This window comes from Globicephala melas, chromosome 9 (genome assembly GCF_963455315.2).
Source record: "Globicephala melas chromosome 9, mGloMel1.2, whole genome shotgun sequence".
Taxonomy (NCBI): Eukaryota; Metazoa; Chordata; class Mammalia; order Artiodactyla; family Delphinidae; genus Globicephala; species Globicephala melas.
In genome coordinates, this window is record NC_083322.1 from 40,317,799 (window position 1) to 40,337,236 (window position 19,438).

At 41.5% G+C, this 19,438-nt stretch overlaps 1 protein-coding gene across 4 annotated transcripts in view; it reads left to right on the forward strand.

Annotated features, from left to right (window-relative positions):
* ELMO1 (engulfment and cell motility 1) overlaps nt 1-19,438 on the forward strand; it is a 550,105-nt gene that overhangs the window by 359,110 nt on the left and 171,557 nt on the right. For all 4 annotated transcript variants that reach the window (XM_060305403.1, XM_060305401.1, XM_060305402.1 and 1 more), the window contains one exon: nt 16,728-16,864. In XM_060305403.1, the coding sequence (XP_060161386.1) occupies nt 16,728-16,864 (137 nt within the window). The remainder of the gene's footprint in view (nt 1-16,727; nt 16,865-19,438) is intronic.

Consider the following 19,438-nt stretch of genomic DNA (forward strand, 5'->3'; position numbering starts at 1 on the left):
TTGCAAACATGCAAAGGAAGCCAGTCCGTGGGGGGCACTCTAATAGGATGTTTCTCCAGTGACTCATGTCGGCCTGGAATGAGGAGCAGCCTGAATCAAGCCAAACAAGAGTATTTTTAAATACGGGAGGGCATGTTTCCTGGGACAGTATGATGATGAGTCCTACACACTTACATGCTTATTTTAGCCCAGGCATTGAAATATGTGGGCGTGGTCTTTGTGGAGCCTTCTCCTGTGATCATGTTTTGTTTTGTCAGTGGGGAGAAATGTTTAGTGATTAACTGGCACTGGTGAGAATACAAGATTTCAGGGCAATATTTCAGTGTAAGGAGATGAAGACTTTTTGAGTATTGCAACTTCAGTAATGTTGCCCCATGGGACAGGTACTTCACATCTAACCATGCATTCAACAAACATGTTTGGAAACTCTAAGTACAAAGACAGAGAAGTAGTTCTGGGTCTCCAGGGTCTTTGAATTTCTATGGAGAGACACAAAAGCAGACATAGGATTGGGGAATTGACAGAGGGTGAGATGGAGACACTTAGACGTGTCGGCCTAAAGATAATGGGGGCAAGACATCCCATAGAGGTGGTAACAACTGCGCTGTGTCTTGAAAGACCTTTGGAGTTACCACCAAGTAGGGGAATGAGATGAGGCTGGGTGTTTCAAGTAGAGGAAAAGTGTATGTTCAAGTCTAGAAGTCTTGCAAACAGTTTATTTGATTTGATTTGTTTTGGTCATTCTATTTTGTTCTCAAAATTTGAAACTGTTTTCTCCCTCTCACTTGATAAATACATTCTGGAAATTTTATTTCTAAAAATGTGGAATTGGTGTCTTCAGGGCTAGGCAGGGTACACATGGTAAAGACTTTGGGAGGAGTTGGGACTTTGAGGGATTTTAAGCAGAGTGGCTCAGTTATTTTCACCATGATAAAGCACTAATAAAACTAGGTTTAAATGCTCGTTACTGCTCTATCTGTATCTTGCCATGGCTATAGTTAGATATTCATGAACTCCTCATGCGTGGCAGTGAGGAAAATGAATCTGTCTTAAGGGTGGGGGACCATTTTCAGGCCTTTTATCACCATCTGGCACAGCAGTGATGAACACTTGAACCCAGCCCAGTGGCCAGTGGGAAGGGAAAGGCGGGAATATATTCAGGATATTAAGGTGACTGAGAGAGGAGTCCAGGCTACCCTGGACGACTGAGCGAAGGAGACAGCTGAGACGGGGAACCCAGCCCAGACAGAGAGAGTGAATTCAGTTTGGGTTATTTTGAGTGTGAGGTGACTAAGGGACATCCAGGCGGACATGTCCAGTAAGGAGCTGGTTGTCTGAAGCTCAGGGAAAAGTTCTGGGCTTTTGGTAAAGCCAAAAGAGAGTTTTGGTAACTGTGAGCATGGAAGCCTTAGGACTAGATGAGTTCTTTTAGGGTAAGAGCGAAGAGAGAGAAGAAAAGAAAGATGGGAACAGAGCCTTGGGCAGAAAAAAGCCCCCCCTCCCCGCCCCAACAAACAAAAACAAAAAGAAACAAGTCTATGAAGGAGACAAGAAAGAGCAGTGAGATTGAGAAGAAAAGCAATTATCCAGTGCTAGTGGGCTGTTGTCATTATTTTTTTCCCCTCTGAGGCCTTAATGGCTGTCAAATAATCTTGAAAGCATTCACAAGGAATCCGTATGCATATATACATGCTAGATATAATGTCTTTTTTACCAGGAAACACAGTGCCATGTTGGGTATCTTATGTACATTCCAGTGACCGTATGAGATGTCCTGATCACGTGTATGTGTAAATGAATGGTAGTGATACCAGAAACACTCTCTGTTTTTAAAGAATTGGGGAATTTTTATAAAATGAAAGTTCCTGAATGCATTTGTCATGGGAGAGGGAGAAAACTGTTTCAAAATATCAAGAACAAGATCAAAAGACCAAAAAGTAAAATAAAATAACTGTCTGCGAAGAAGGGGAATGAAAGTGTCTGAGAGCATTAACTTTTATTTCATATGGAAGGAAGGGTTGAGAATTTTCATCAGAATCTTTCTCCTGAAGTTATGGACATCTTATTTTTAGTCTCATCCTTAGTTCATTTCTTCATTAAGATGTGTTCTTATCTAAAATGACCTCTTCTTGGTGAGGGTTTAAAAAGAAAGAGAGGGTTTCCCTGGTGGCGCAGTGGTTGAGGGTCCGCCTGCCGATGCAGGGGACACGGGTTCGTGCCCTGGTCCGGGAAGATCCCACATGCCGCAGAGTGGCTGGGCCCGTGAGCCATGGCCGCTGAGCCTGCGCATCCGGAGCCTGTGCTCCGCAATGGGAGAGGCTGTAACAGTGAGAGGCCCGCGTACCGCAAAAAAAAAAAAAAAAAAAGAAAGAGAACGATGATGGCCAAGAAGCTGAAGGCCAAAATAACCTTTGTTGCATTTGGTTTAGGACAAATTCAACTGGAGGCAGTCTGTGATTGGACAACAACCACCTGAAAATACAAGGATATTATAGAAACTTCAGGAGTTAATTATCATTGTATGTCAGCAAGACCAGGGGCGGAAAGTAGTAGACATTCAGTATAAGAAGAGTGTGGATAACGAAGGGTTAAAATATATCTTTACCCATCAATTTGTCTGACTTCTTCACAGACACACATTTCTGAGGCAGAATCTATATGTGTGGCCATCCCAGAGGCCCAGGAACAAGAAACCAAAGTTTTATTCCTTGGAATACTAATTAGCCCGCAATCTATAAGATGAAAAACTAGTCTCATTAAAGCAGTAACAAGAGCTTAAACCTAATTTTATTAGTGCTCTTTAATAGTGAAAATAATTTTATCAACTGCAAAACCAGATTCACTTCTAGGATGTCTGTGTGTTCAAGACAGTGAGATGTACTCTGGGAACACACCCTGGTCAATGTGCCACATTTTACTCAAATATATTTCCCAGAATACCACCAAATCCCTGGTTGTTTGTTTGTTTGTTTTTGAGGCTATTTCTGTGAAATAGAAATCCAGTCCTAACATAATATTTTAAAGAAATCAGAGTGCATAAGGGCTATTTTTAATGAACAGAAGTAGTATAATTTGGCTACTTATTCTAAATCTGAGACATCTGGGATAGTCATGGGTATGTGTGTGATCCGTCAGGGTCAGAGGGGCTCAATGGCTTTATTATGTGAACACTGGGAAAGTTCTAGCTGCGTAATGGTTAGGACAGCAGCAGCAGCAACTGTGCAGTTAAAAAGCCACTGGGGCAAGGAGACCCCCAAGTACACTGATTACACACATATTTTCTTCAGAGAATAGCCTCTGCAGGCTGAATGCCTCCTACGCTTACATTCTGCCTCTGCCTCTCTCTGGCTGTGTGACTGCAGACAAATCACTTAGCCTCTCTGTGCCTTGACTTTCCTCGCCTGTGAAATAGAGATGAGAATCGAACCTGTCTCATATGAGAATTAAATGATTTAATAATTGTAAAGCACGGAGAACATTGGCTGGTATATATTAAGCGTTATATAATTGCTTGACAAAAAATAGATTGGTCTGATAAGCTTGATTTTCTTAATCTTCCATGATATTAGTCTTGCATTAAAAGAGACAAATTTTGTATCTTCTTTATTAAGACAAGGATCTATTAAGCCAGTGAACAAATAACATGTCCCTAAGAGTCTATGAATTGTTGATTTTTTTCCTCTGGCATGAAAACAGTAACATTTTCATGTGAATACATGTCTACCATAGATAAATTGGAAAATGCAGTGTTCTTACCAACTCTAAGAACTGCATATCCAAAAATTACCTTAGTTACCAAGATCAAGTCTTCATTAAAATAATGGATCAGAGAAGAAAGAAATGGAATTAAATTTATTTTTAAATCACAGTAAACCGGCGTTCTAGAAAGTATTAACTTTCTGCTTTAAAAATCTTCCATAGAGGGAAATTGATGTCTGTTGAGTGGCTTGATAACAGGGACTCTGGACCCAAACTGTTGTTAAACCCTGGCTCTGCCTCTTCTTAGCTCTGTGAACCAAGCTACATCACTCCTCTGTGCCTCAGTTTTCTCATCTGTACAGTGGGGATGATAATAACTCTACCTTGTGGAATTGTTAATGAAGATTAAATGAGAAGGTACTTGTAAGGAGCTTAGAACAGTTCTTGTACATGGTCACTGCAATATTCTGAAGTAAATAGCTTACCTTTCTAGGCTGCTCACCTTCTACTTTGCTGAAATAAATTCCCCAAGTGTCTTATAATTCAGGTTATGTCCTTTTCAAGTTTTCCAGCCAGCTGTTACTCGTCTGATATGTAATGCCTTATCCTTTAGTTTCCTGTCTGTTTGGTAAATCTCAGTCCAGTACCTGTGTGAAGCTTGACCTTTTCCTAAATTATTTACACGATGCTTGAGGATATGCTTCTTGGGGCCTGGTGTTCTGTTTGTGCGCTGAGAGGTCCCTCTGCACAAACCTGCCCACGTGATCCTGGGTAGGAGAGAGCCATGCTCCTTATCATGCACTCCTCTGTAAGAGGATTGAATGGAGCTATATATAGACAAAAATATTAGGGATTTAACTCTATTTTGTTCACTAATGTAAATCTTCATCCTCTCAAAGCCCATGTTGGCAAAAGCATGATTGTCAATAGATTATTCCTTCGATATCCCCCTGTATCTCCCTTAATTCCACCATCCGGGGGGGTACACATTGTTAACACTGTTCTGCAATCCTTGAGGCCGTATGTGCCGTGTGACAGAGTGTGACACGGACCTGAGATGGGCACTAAGTCCTAGTGCTCCTGCTGAAGCCCATGTGTGGTAAACGAGGCGTGTGGGGGGTGGGTAAGTGACCCCCCCCGCCTCCCCGGCAGGACTAGTTGTTGGTTGGCAGTTGATCTACAGAGGAGGATTACCTACTGTATTTTGGGTACATATCAGATTTGGGTTTTCTTTTCTGTGCATTTGTGTAATTAATCTGCTTCCTTTATAAAGTTCCTCATTTTTTTATTAAGAGAACACTTATATTTGGATTTCAGAAAACTGGGAGAGAGAAGGCAGAGAACTGGGTTATTTTTCAGGTTGCAATATTTATTTTAAAGCAGTGGGTGAAGCATGTGTGGAGCCTTCCAAAGTGCCCCTGTCACAGCAAGAGTGCTGAGACATGTGCTGTGCAAAAGCTGGCGGACATCCCTCATCCCGTTTTATTAAAAGTGCATGAAGTGAGGCATAAGAGAAACCATGTAGAAGAAAAGCATGTTAAGGGAGGCACGAGGGGGAAGGAAACCAAGGAAGGGAATGTGGGCATGTGTCCGTGGAAGGCGGGCCATGTGAGAACCATGAAGAATGCAGAAATTACTAAATCAGGATTCTTATTTTTTGTAGGTTCATAATCAAGTGTGGGGATTCCGAGCAGGTAGAGGAAATAAAAGGTCTATGGAAACACAAGGGAAGTGGAAGTTGGGCAGGGCTAGAGGGAAGTGCGTTTAACAAAGGGATGGGCTTTGGAGGATGACTCAATGGACTCCGCGAAGAGGGAAACCCAAGAGCTTAACATGTGCAGATACAAGCAGGGGTGTTTTATTTGATGAAGAGGTAGAAACTATGGCTGCCTTTAGCATTCAGTCATAGGTCAGAGGAAAGTTAGGAGAATGGAGTAGGGGCAGACTGGGACGTGTTGAATGTTTTGCTAAAGTATTTACATTTTATCCTAACACCGACAGGTAATCACTGAGTTTTTAAGGGGGGTCATATACTGAGTACGAAAGACAAGAAAGAACGTCTTGGCCTGTCCTCTTTCCTTAATTTCGTATTTATCGGACTTAGGGTTACTTATTTTTAGCCCCTTTTGCCAGCTCCCCAGCTCTGGTTAAGGCTCTGAGCCTCAGGTCAAGATGTCATCCAGGGTCATGTGATGGCACGCAGTACTTGCTGGGTCTTCAGTGAGGCACATCCCAGCTGCTCATTAATCAGCCTCTATCCCAGCATAACCCTCCAGTGCCCATCTCACATGGGCAATTATTTATATCCATGCTAAATTTGCTGTATGACAGTCTCTTAATGTGTCGCTTCTTAGAATAATTTTCCTTATAAAGGAAATTTCAATAAGGGCGTGCAGAAATTGCTTCTTGGATGTGCTGTCCTTTGCCCTGCCTTGGACTATTTACCACCCAACTAGAATTTTCCTCTTTCTTTATCTTCCACTGTACCTCCCAATGCTGCAGCCACACCACCCCCAAAAGGTAGCTAAAAATATTTCACATTTGGTTTTACATTACTAATATATACCACAAACTGGATACTTCTTTCCAAAGAATTCATTTTTTTTCCTATTCTTTTCTTCTCTTTGGGCTAAGAAAGAGACCTTTCATTGACCTGTAAGTGGATGCAGAAACAATTATTTTGCCAAGAGGTAAGGTGTCAAGGATCCAGGTTCTGTTTTCCTGCAACTCTTAGTTGTTTCGGCCAGAGGACCAAGAAAAAGCACAAATACAGAGCATGTCAGTAAGACCATTTTTCAATTATAAGCTAACTTCTAGGAGTCACTTAGCTCACTCTTTTTTTTTTTTTTTTTGCGATACGCGGGCCTCTCACTGTTGTGGCCTCTCCCGTTGCGGAGCACAGGCTCCGGACGCGCAGGCTCAGCAGCCATGGCTCACGGGCCCAGCCGCTCCGCGGCATGTGGGATCCTCCCGGACCGGGGCACGAACTCGTGTCCCCTGCATCGGCAGGCGGACTCTCAACCACTGCGCCACCAGGGAAGCCCTACCTAGCTCACTCTTATCATAAATCTTAATTTCCTGGAATTTCTGCACATTTTGTCATTTGGTTAAACGTAAGATGATGAGATGCTGCTCTGTAATCTTCCAGGTGAACTGATACCTTCATGAAAGAGGTTAAAGTGAATAAGATTTCACACAAGCTAAACCTTGTACTAAATTCAAGATTTGGGGGAAAATTACACATCATATTTGTATTCTGCACAATATTTTATAGCTACCATTTATTGAGTGCTTATTATATGCCAGGCACTATGCTAAGTGTTTTATGGGAATCCTCTCACTATATCTTTACTCACTTCTACAGATATAAATTACTGTTATTATCATCATAATAACAGAGACTTGGTGACATTAAAGGACTTAGTTGAGAAGGTATAGAGGAAGAATTCTAGCCGCAGTCCTGACTCCTAACCACTTAGTACTCAAGTTTTTATGTGATTCATCACTTGTCCTTAATACACTGAAGTATCAAGTAAGTGGAGTCCAGAATAACAGGAATCCTCAAATTACCTGAATTTTAATTCTATTAAAAAGAGAGAAAGGGTAGGGGAAAAAAGGCGATAGGAAGTTGTTACTTTATTCCACTCCTATTTAAACCCTGTTAATGGCTTCCCATTGTAGGTAGAATAAAGCCCACACTCCCTAATATGTTCTACAAAGAATTAGATGATCTGACGCCTGCCTACTTCTTCCACCTCATCTTTTACTCATCTCTCTTTGTCCTTGAACTCAAGGTCATATAGATAATGAGTGGCAGAGCTAGGATCCAAACTCAGGCAGAATGGCTCCAGGGCCATGCTCTTAACTACCTTGCTAGTTCGATGTATGGATGGATGAATGGGTAGATGAAGGAATGGGTGGGTGGGTGGATGGATGAGTGGATCAATGCATCGATGGACTGATGGATGGACAGTTAGGTGGACATGTACATGCGTGGATGGAAGGAAGGAAGGAAGGATCTATAAATGAAGGAAGGAAGTAAATGAGGCAGGGAGGAAACTAATTTCAAACAGACTTGTGACTCAGAGTTTATATACAACTAGTCAAATGTATTATAGCTTTTCCATCAGCATCTGCAATACTCTTCAGTGAGATCAGGATCCCCATTCACAAAAGTAAATGCACACATATACTCTTTTATCCATCTAACAGATGAAATTGAACTAAAGTCCAGGTGTGGAGAGGTACCCCTGAACAACATTAGAGGCTGATACCACTTAGGTGATTGGACTAGGATGCCTGCATAGACAGGCTGTATGTTTTCGATCCAGCCAGTAAACCTGGCTGCATGAAATGCCAATCCCTGGCTCCAGAGATGATAGGCAGGGCAAATATAGCACTACTTCTGAAAGCCCATCAAAATCATCTGCAGTAGTTTGTAGTTTTACACTGTCTGAAATGTTGTTGTTCCTTTTTATTTGCTTAGAAAGCTCATATTCTACCTTTGTAACTTAACTTTTTTATGCCAGTGTAACTTAAATAAATACAAGTGTTCAAATCCTGAAAGCACAACACAGCTCAGTGAATTTTCCAGTCACCAGCTATCCATTTTGCTACTCCTTAGCTCAAGATAGAGAGTATTATGCAACCACCAGAGACAATTGTGGGCTGCCCTCTCCCCAATTTCTTCTTGTCTCCAAGAGAACAATACCCTGTTTCCACCACCATCAATAAATTTTCCATTTTGAGCTTTACATAAATAGGACCACATAGTATGTTGTCCTTTGTAGAGGCCTCTGTTTGTTCAACATTGTGTTTTCTATTCATTCATGTTACTGTGTGCAGCATAGTTTTTAAAAATTATTTCTTTGTAGTGATTATGTTGCTATATGAGTAAGCTATAATTTATCCAATGTATTGGATGGACATTTTGGTTACTTCAAGATTTTGGCTGTAACAAGTAGTGGCAATTATTAACATTCAGGTACCTTTCTTATGTAGCACCTGTGTATGCATTTCTTTTGGGTTTATATCTTTGGGTAGAATTGCTCTGTCATTGGCTATGAATATTTTAGCTTGACTAAATACTGTCAAACTGCTTTTCAAAGTAGTTGAACCAATTTAAACTCCTAACAACAGTTTATGAGAATTCCATTTTTTCCACATTCTTATCCACACTTAGTTTTTTTTTTTTTTTTTTAATCTCTTCATTGTAGCCATTCTGGTGATGTTTGAAAATATCTCATTGTAGTTTAAATTTGCATTTCCCTGGTGATTAAAAAAGCCAAGCATCTTTTCATGTTTATTGGACACTTAGATATCTTATTTTGTGAAGTACCTATTTACACTTTGCCTATTTTTCTACTAGATTGTCTCACTTTTTATTATTGATTTATAGGGTTATTTATATATTATGGATACCAGTTTTTTTTGCCAGGTAATGTTGCACGTTTTTCTCCTACCCTGAAGTTGCCATCTTTTTTGTATCTTTTGATGAACAGAGGTTCTTGATCTTAATATAAGCCAATGAACATTTTCCTTAGGGTTAATAATCTTTTTGGTCCTGTTTAAGAAATCTTTGCTCACCTCTAGGTTATGAATGTATTCTGCTTTATTTTATAGAAGCTTCGTTGTTTTTTCTTTCACATTGAGACCTATAATCTACTTAGAGTTGAGTTTTGTAGATGGTGTGAGGTAGGGAGTCATAATTCATTTTTTAGATGCATATATAATTGGCTCAGCACAAGTTATTGAAAATTCTTTTCACTGTGGTGTCACCTTTTTCATAAATCTAGTGATTGTATATACAAGACTATATCTGAGAAACTTAAAAGCTTTTGCACAGCAAAGGAAACCATAAACAAGGCGAAAAGACAACCCTCAGAATGGGAAAAAATGTTTGCAAATGAAGCAACTGACAGAGGATTAATCTCCAAAATTTACAAGCAGCTCATACAGCTCAATATCAAAAAAACAAACAACCCAATCCAAAAATGGGCAGAAGACCTAAATAGACATTTCTCCAAAGAAGATATACAGACTGCCAACAAACACATGAAAGGATGCTCAACATCACTAATCATTAGAGAAAAGCAAATCAAAACTACAATGAGGTATCACCTCACACTAGTCAGAATGGCCATCATCAAAAAATCTACAAACAATAAGTGCTGGAGAGGGTGTGGAGAAAAGGGAACTCTCTTGCACTGTTGGTAGGAATGTAAATTGATACAGCCACTATGGAGAACAGTATGGAGGTTCCTTAAAAAACTAAAAATAGAATTACCATACGACCCAGCAATCCCACTACTGGGCATATACCCTGAGAAAACCATAATTCAAAAAGAGTCATGTACCACAATGTTCATTGCAGGTCTATTTACAATAGCCAGGACATGGAAGCAACCTAAGTGTCCATCAACAGATGAATGGATAAAGAAGATGTGGCACATGTATACAATGGAATATTACTCAGCCATAAAAAGAAACGAAATTGAGTTATTTGTAGTGAGGTGTATGGACCTAGAGTCTGTCATACAGAGTGAAGTAAGTCAGAACGAGTAAAACAAATACCATATGCTAACACATATATATGGAATCTAAAAAAAAAAAATGGTTCTGATGAACCTAGGGGCAGGACAGGAATAAAGACACAGATGTAGAGAATGGACTTGAGGACATGGGGAGGGGGAAGGGTAAGCTGGGATGAAGTGAGAGAGTGGCATGGACTTATATACACTACCAAATGTGAAATAGATAGCTAGTGGGAAGCAGCCGCAGAGCACAGGGAGATCAGCTCGGTGCTTTGTGTCCACCTAGAGAGGTGGGATAGGGAGAGTGGGAGGGAGACACAAGAGGGAGGAGATATGGGGATATAGGTATATATATAGCTGATTCACTATGTTCTAAAGTAGAAACTAACACACCATTGCAAAGCAATTATACTCCAATAAAGATGTTGAAAAAAAAAAAAAGACTATATCTGAACCCCCTATCCTATTCTATTCTGTTTTTCCATTCATGGACCAATATCAAGCTATTTTAATTACTATAATTTTATAATGTCTTTCTATCCGCATATATAATTCCTCCAAATTTGTCATTTTACCTAAGTACAATAATAATTTTGCTATTAAAACTGGTAACAACTAGCACTTACTGTTGCTTGTTTTATCTGTTAATATGTGAATCATGTATCACTTTAGATTTAATCTTAGCAGTAATCTGATAAGATGCATTTCCTTTTTTTATAATGAAAAAATTGAGGCCCAGAGGAAGGGTAAGTTGATAAAGGTCACATTGCTATTGAGTAGTGACACCAAGATTTGCACCCAGGCCGACCTTGCTCTAGAACCTGCTCTTTTATTAACACATAACTGTGTGCCTGGGATGTGGCCTCAGGTCAATCTTTGTGAGTCGGCTATCTTTTGATGCTAGTGTCTGATTTTCAGTCCTAACACTAGTAGGTATTTTTTTCTCTCTCCATGTCCATAAAAAAAGGCCCAGAAGGAAAGTGAACAATGAAGCATTGGATTAGACGGTGTGTCTTTTTAGTGTCGATTTCATACTATTTTTAGGCATGAGAGAGGATAGAACAGAATATCCAGAGTTCTATTAAACCAGGTTTCAGGGGCTGCGTAGAGCTGAGCAGCTTTCAAGCCTCTGATCCCCTGTCCTGAAATAGCAGGGGTGGAAGCTTCTACACTAGCAGAGCTCAGCAGTGGGGGAACTTCACATTCTTTGTCCTCACTCTCTTCGCCTTTTCACCTCTCCCACCTACAAAAGGTTTTGAACTTTTAGCATCTTGCTACACAGCACCAAAACTCCAAAACCAAGCTATTAAAGAATAGCCGTTCTAAAAATAGAAACTCAAAGGTCACAAGGGTAAGATCTTCTGCAAAGGTATAAAGAGACATTGCATCTGAGAATTCATGGGTGTATTACCCAGACCGACCCTAGAGCCACAAAGAGTTCTAGTTTGAGTTTCCACGCTTTGGATACCTAGTAAGATTTTACAACCGCTCTGGCAGTTTTCATGTATGAAATGCTTCTGTGTTTATGATTTATCCCCTTCTTCCTGCAGCTCAGAATTTTAAGACACAATGCCCTTTGTGTTAGGCCAGTGCTTATCTCTCTTTCAAAGTGCACCATTTCCAAACACTGTTGCAGTTGAAATAGCTCATTATTTCATGGTAAAAATACTCAAAGTTTGCCTAGTGCCTCCAAAACATGTGTCCCTGTATTCACTTGCAAATGGGTTCACAGTCTCAGTATAACAAGGGTCATGGAAAGCATGGGACAGAGCTTTTCAGCATGTCAAAAATTATGTTTGTCTAAGAAAATTCCCGTGAAAGTGCAGAAATTACATGCATTTGCCTGTGTCATTTTGTCATTCTATCTTTAGTCATGTAATTTTCTTATGTAATGGTCTGCATTAGGTGATATTAATAGATTGAAAGGGGCTGAAAACAAATAACAAGTTTCTTATGAAAAGAAAAATAAATACTATCTCATCAAACATTTTCTAAGCCTATCAAATGCCACTTTGATGCCCTAACACCCTAACTGAAATGTGTAACCATCCTGTCATTCAAGGAAATAATACTTTAGGACATAGGTTAAATGCAGGTGTAATCTCCAAGTTCTATAATTATTGATGCATATTAGGGACTTAAAAATACATTACGTGGTGTGTGTGTTTGTATGTGCGTGTGTGTAATGTCTTAGAATCTGAGACTTGGCAGGAACCTTACCAGCCCATTTACAGGTAAGAAACTTGGAGCCCTGGAGCTGAGGTGAGCTTCTAAGGTCACAAGGCAGCACTAGAACCCTTTCTTTGTATGCACCTTGCATTGTTTACTTGCTGCACTGCAGTAGCCCTTGTTCTTTGAGCCTCCAGTGATGATACCTGCCTCACTTGACATTATCCAATGAAAAATGGGAACAAATCTACTTTGAAAGGCAAAATGCTACATAAGTGTATAGCATTCTTATTTTTTATTTTTAAAACAAAGGTGTGTGGATTATAGAAGCTTTCAAAGTTGGCCTATTTATAAATGAATTAAATGTCAGTAAATTAATAAGAACCCACTTCACCCTCAGCCCTGAAACTACCTTAATATTCCAGACTTACAAGACGAGTAAGTTGATTCTTTTTTTATAAAAGAGAATCTCATTGTGTTAAAAATAGTGTGCTTAAAAAAATTTGGTTTTGGGGGCTTCCCTGGTGGCGCAGTGGTTGAGAGTCCGCCTGCCGATGCAGGGGACACGGGTTCGTGCCCCGGTCCGGGAAGATCCCACATGCCGCGGAGCGGCTGGGCCCGTGAGCCATGGCCGCTGAGCCTGCGCGTCCGGAGCCTGTGCTCCGCAACGGGAGAGACCACAACAGTGAGAGGCCCATGTACCGCAAAAAAGAAAAAAAAAAAATTGGTTTTTGAAAAGTCTTGCTATTTTTGTCCCATTGAAAACTTCTCTTTAAATTTCATGTATAAAATCATTGCCTACAAATTCACTTTTTTTCCTCAAAAAGTGTTCTTATTTTCCTTAAAAAGCAGTAGTAAACCTCCCCCTCTCTGTTTTTATCTGTTTGTTTAAACCTCTGAGTTAAGGACCCTGTTCATGAGAGTCAGGGCATCCCTGTGAGCTGATACAAGCTCACCTTTATCACTGGGATGGCCTGGGCCGGGGTCCACTTGCTATATGATGACGAGCATCATAATCCTGTTGGCTCACACTTGCACTGAGCTTCTCCATGTAGTCACTGTTCCCTTTTAATCCCCACAGCCACCTGATGAAGTTTATACTACTGTTGCCCCCAGTTTACAGATGAGAACACTGAGACACTGACAGATGAAATGACTTGCCCAGGTGACTCAGCAGTAGGCAAAAGAACCCGTATTTGAACCCCAGCAGCCTGGCTCCCAGCATCTTTGCCCCTTTTCCACCATCATGAACTCTTGGGCAAGCCATTTTGCCTTTCTCACTACTCTTACCTGCAAAATAAAAGAGGGAAACAAATCAGATAATCTGGTCCAGTCCTTCCTGCTCGATCATCCTCAATCCTGAATATCTGCAATTTGAATGTTTTTGAGGAAAAAAGTATTAATACTTATTACTTTTTCCTTGCCTCTAATACAGGAACATCCTTTTAAGGATAAAATCCCAAACTATATCAGTCTTTTCATTGTTTCTTTTGTAACATGTCAAGGAACAAATTGTTTTGATTTGCTGTTTGCCCATTCCTCATCCCAAGGGATGAGTCTCAGAATCTTAGGATGACGGCAAAGCCATCCTCATGTGGAGGTTGAAAACACTGGCTCTGGTGTAGAATGTTGGGTGTGATTCCTGGTCCTGTCACTGCAACAGTGATGGGCTTTGGAGCCAAGTCGACCTGAGTTTGAAACCCAGCTCTGCCACTTGAAAGCCATGTGACCTTGGACAATTTTCTATCTCTCCTATTTCTAATTTTATAAAAAGAAATTGATGTTATCTTCCTAGGGGCTTGATGTAATAAGTAACAGTAACGGTGCCTGGCACGTGGCTGGTGACAGTGGCATGGCCATTGTTGGTACTATCACATGGCCAGGTGTTGTCCATCAACAGGTGCTGGCTGGGCACTTACTGTGAGCCCTACTGGACTGCAGGTCAGGATGCTGGTTTCTGTTGAAGGAGGAATCCAAGGAGATCTAGGAGTGTGGGTGGAGAAATTAATTTTCAAAGTAGCAATCACAAGGAAATGCCCTGAGCTCTTGATATCAACTAAGGCAGGAAGCAGCTGCTGTGTCAACTAAACTGTGGGTTTCCAATGCTCGTTTGGAGCCACCTAAAAGAGGCTCGTGATGGAAGGCTTAATTTCTCCAAGTTTCACCTGTCTTATATATACAGTGAGGATAAGCATCGTGCCTACCTCCTGGGTTGCTGTGAACATAACGCCTGTAGAGCCCTTGGGGAGTTATACACAATCTTCTGTCCCCCCGCCCCCCCGCCCCATCCCTATTATTAACGATGTTGTTTCCCTCCCTCTTCACCCAAACAAGAGACGGGCTTGTTGGTCGCAGTTTTGTTTGGCTAGCTCAGCTCCAGTAGTCCCATAAAACTTTAACTAGGGCATAAAATACACATATAATCACACTAGCCCCCAAAAAGATACCCTCATAATGTGATTAATAATGAGGTTTTGTATGGCGATAGTGGTTTAAAGTGCTCCTGTAGACTGCTAAATTTTATTGGCTTCAGTGCTTATGAAAGTGACAGCTCATTGCCCAGGGCAGCAAACACATAATCCTGTGTTTACTTTTCAAGTTCCTTAAATAGCTTTGTGTATCAGGTCAGAATGTCACTTTTGCCATCTCTACTGGTAATGAGCTGGAGTGGGATAACTTATATGTTCTTGCCTCTAATTTCTGAGATGTAACAGGCTTGACTTAAGAATTGGAGGAATCAAAAAACAGCCTATGTTCCTGGAAACAATATGCTGGCACGACATTCATTGTTATCACCACCGCCTTGCTCCAACTTTTATCCTTTCAAAGCACTTTCCTGTGAATTGTGTTATTTGAGCCTCTCCATAGCCTATGGAGAAGGCAAGGAGGTTTCATTTCCATTTTTTAGTTTAGAAAATCAAGGCTTAGAAAGGTGAAGTGACTAGCTTCTCATTGTCATGGGCTGGACTTGAACTCAAACCTTCTGCCCTCAGACCCAAACCTTTTCTGCATGACTGCAAGCTGTTGCTAGCCTATGCCCTTACCTTCTCTGGAAGAAAACAGAATTTACTATGATAAAGTGTGAAGATAGAAGAGGTTTGTGTATAAGTGTGTCCCCCAAAGCAGAGCGTGTCCTCTTAGGTTTGATCAGAGTTCACTCACCAGGGGCCTTCACCCGAGGATCCTCTCTAAGTAGAATTCATGTTCAACTACACGGTGGGCACCAGGGTCTTCCCCAAGTACAGAAGTTCTCTGCTGTAAACCCTACTCCCGCCCCACTCCATCCTCCTCTCCTGGGCTTCCAGAGCTTAAAATTCTATCATTTGGGGTCTTGAAGACGAATTGGTCTTTAAATAGATTCCAATTAAAATCAGAATTCTTTCACTGTAAGTAACAGCTTATATTTAAAGAAATAAAATTTAGAATCTTGTTTTGGGGGGGTCACAAAGCCCACTTACTTGGGCTCCAGTCCTCATCCCTTAAGACATAAACAGTAAGATGCGTTCTAAAGATCAAATGAATGTACGTAAAAGGGCTATAAAAAGGTCAGCTTGACAGAGAGCTGAGAATGAAGGGTCTGGTGTACTGGTCTGGGAAGGAGGAGAGAGGTGGCCATACCTAGAACTCAAAGCACTGGGTCTGACCATTACTAAGGAAGCTTTGTAATGGGGTGGATTGAAGGCAGTCTGACTGACTTCAGGGTTTGGTCCAGGACCGAACCAGTTGCAGCCTTCAAAGCCACTTGGGTTGCTTTGACCTCCAGCCATCTGTGTCTGAGAATGTAAAACAAATGGTTAATGGTGTCTGAGGTTAATGATCTCAAATATCCCCTACTCAATGCCATAAGAGGAAAAAGAGCCCCCTGGAGAAATAAAGGATGCTATTTTCAAAGTTGCAATTAATTGTGTATTCGGGAAAACTCATCTTCTGCCAGTAATTCTGTTGAGAAATAGGAAATTAAGGGTGATGGAAGAGCTGTGACTGACACGGCAGTTTGAATAACCTTTATAAGGTCAAGAAGGCAGATGCAGAGCCCATATTCAACACCACGGATCCTGGACCAAAGCCATAAGGATCATATCATGGAGTGAGTTAGGAGCTCACTTCCTTCGGTCAAAATATGCGCCTAAGGGTAGGTCTGACCATCTGACCTTAAACTGTGAAGTTTCACGGTGACTACCCTTTGGTTGCCTTTTCAAAATGCCTTTTTTTCCACTGTGGCTTGAGCCAAATATGCCTCTCGTCATCTCCCTTTGGAGCATGTGTCTGTATCCTTTCATTTCCCTTCTCACACTTCCTCCCTTCTTTCCCTCCTCTTTCCTCCAGCTAGTGAGACCTGCAACGATTTCCACCCGATGTTCTTCACCCACGACAGATCCTTCGAGGAGTTTTTCTGCATCTGTATCCAGCTCCTGAACAAGACATGGAAGGAAATGAGGGCAACCTCTGAAGACTTCAACAAGGTAAGGAGAATCTGAAGCAGAGACAGAAGCTTCCTGTGTGCCCGGTGGAGGCCCACCCACCTTTGCATGGTCCCTTCGCTGGGTGTGGAAGGAGAATGAGGATGACTGTGATTTTAGGTGACGTTAAGGTTGGAGAAGGAAAGGCGTACCTATACAGACAGGAAGCTGGGTGCCAGCGATGCTCTTATCTCTCTAGGGATAAGCTTGGAGCCCCTTTGTTCTTTTTGGCTTACTAAGCAGGGGCCACCAGCAGAGACCCTTTCTTGAGCAATATTGATAAGATGAACTTTTTCCTTTAAAAGCCTTGGTCCGGGATGCCTTGTCATTACAGATCTAGTGGGGAAAATGCCTCCACTCCACCTGTGCAGGTGGCTGCCAGGGAGAGAATGAGATGAGGAAGGCTGCTGTGGTCACTTGGTTTCTTTGTGGGTTATGGCTGCGTTGAGATAACTGCCCTTTGCTCTGTCACAACGAGTATTAAAATGCAAGACCTCTTTCAGGGAGCTGAGTAAGTTTATATGGAACATGTCTTGGTTTACAGAAAGCATTTGGTTTTTTTGAAGAGTGTGAATTTCACAGTTCTGTTTGTGAGTGAATGTTGGGTGGAGAGAAGAGTGCTGACCAACTTAAAGGAAGCAGAAGCATCGTGGACACTTTTCAAGATAAACGAAGTCTTTATCCTTGGATCAAAGCCTTGTTAGCAATCATGACGTGGCTAGTAATAACTGATGGTTGGGACAGGTATGCTTAGGTCTTTAATCATTCTGGTTTGCTACTATATGTGACTCTGGCTTTGGTTGGCCCCATCACCCATGCCTGCTGACCTGGTAACGGGGGGCATAACTGTTTCTAAGTGTCTGGTCTCACAGTCATCCCGTGGGGCCTTCATGGGTTTGTGCTTGGGGCATAACATAATACCTGAATTCCAGCGTCACTCGATGTCCTTGTTGGTCTTTGCCTCCCAGTCCTCTTTTTTCTGAACTTATATCTGGTCCTTCTTTCCCACCATATTTCTGGTCCATGGCATCTTGAACCAATATTGGTTATAAAGAAGGAAAATTGGGAAGAGGACACTCTTCCCCAAGCCTTCCCCAAGGTTAGAACCTGACAGTCTCCATCAATATAATGATCTTACCTGCAGTTGTAGCGGAGAATGCCATTCCATCCCAGTCATTCTGAGCCACCTATTCAGTTCCTTTCTTTTCCGTTTTTGGGAATCCGTTGCATGTTTTTGATTTGTGGTTACCATGGTTTTCGAGTGTTGTAACTGTATTGACTTGCTTTAGGCTGATAAGTTCAGTCGTGTAAGTTCAAACACATTCTAAAAGATCTACATTTTTTACTCCCCTCCCCTACAATTTGTGATTTTGATGCCCTATTTTACATCTTCGTGTGTATCCTGTTGCTGTTCATTGTGGTTATAATCACTTTTACAAAATTTTTTTATTTTTCTTTACTCTGTATACTGGCCTAAGTGATCTTCAGTCCTTTTATATATTTGTCTGGGCCATCTATTTAACTCATTGAAATAGGCCCGAGGGACTCCCCTCTGTGGAAAACACTGATCTGTAAATTGCATGCTAGAGCTGCACGTGTCTGAGCAACTAGAGCCAAGGTCAGACGTGAGTCAGGAGGGGAGGTGGAGGAAAGAAGCCCATTAATTCCCTTATGATTGTTAACTGTAGCCTCCTGAGTGTACTTCACTTGATTATGAGGGACTTTGCAGTTCAGGTGCAATTATCCTTGGGAGAGAGGGAAGAAGGAGCACAGAGACCTTTGTTCAATCAGGCCACAAAAAAAAGGGGAAAGTTAAGTCAGTAGTCTCTGAAATTGCTATGGCCACGTTGCTTCTGGATCAGTTCAACTCTTCCTGTACTGCACTGTTTCTGAAAGCCATCCAGTCCTCAGCTCTTGTGTCCTGGGACACTTATTCCTCCAAGAGAAGGAGACTTCACTGACTCTCATGTGTTCTGGCACTGAGCTATCCATCTGCTGAGGGCATTTCATTCATCCCGCTTCTCCAGAATTACAGAAATCTACATTTCTGTAAATAATAAAATCAAATATTATTGCTGTTGATCTATGCACAGATAAGGTATATAGAAAACATTACCAAATTCCTGCAAAGGAATGGCTCAAGGGAATGAGTACTTAGACACTTAATTTCTGTAGAACTTACAAGTTTAGGACATGAAGCCCCAAGAATACATACACTGTTAGCAAAGGAAACCAGAGGCCTCCGTCTGGAGTTGCTGAGAGGGGCTTCAGGGAGGAGACGAGCATGGCTCTCAGGTCCGTGTTATTCATGATGGCTGTGTGCTCGGGTTGGTGGAGGTGATATTCTCATTGCTCAGGGTGAGGTCCTGCTAGGTGATGGCAAGCCCTCCAAAGGGTCATGCTGAAACCTTTTTGTAATTAACTTATATGGCTGCAAAAACTTCCTGCAGCAAGATCTCAGAGCCAGGTTCCAGTACAGTTTCTCACTGTGGCCCTAGTGCCATCTTTTTGCCATGGACGATTGTAAACTAGCTGTGATGTTACACATCTGCTGCCGAGTAGGGGTGGTAGCTTATG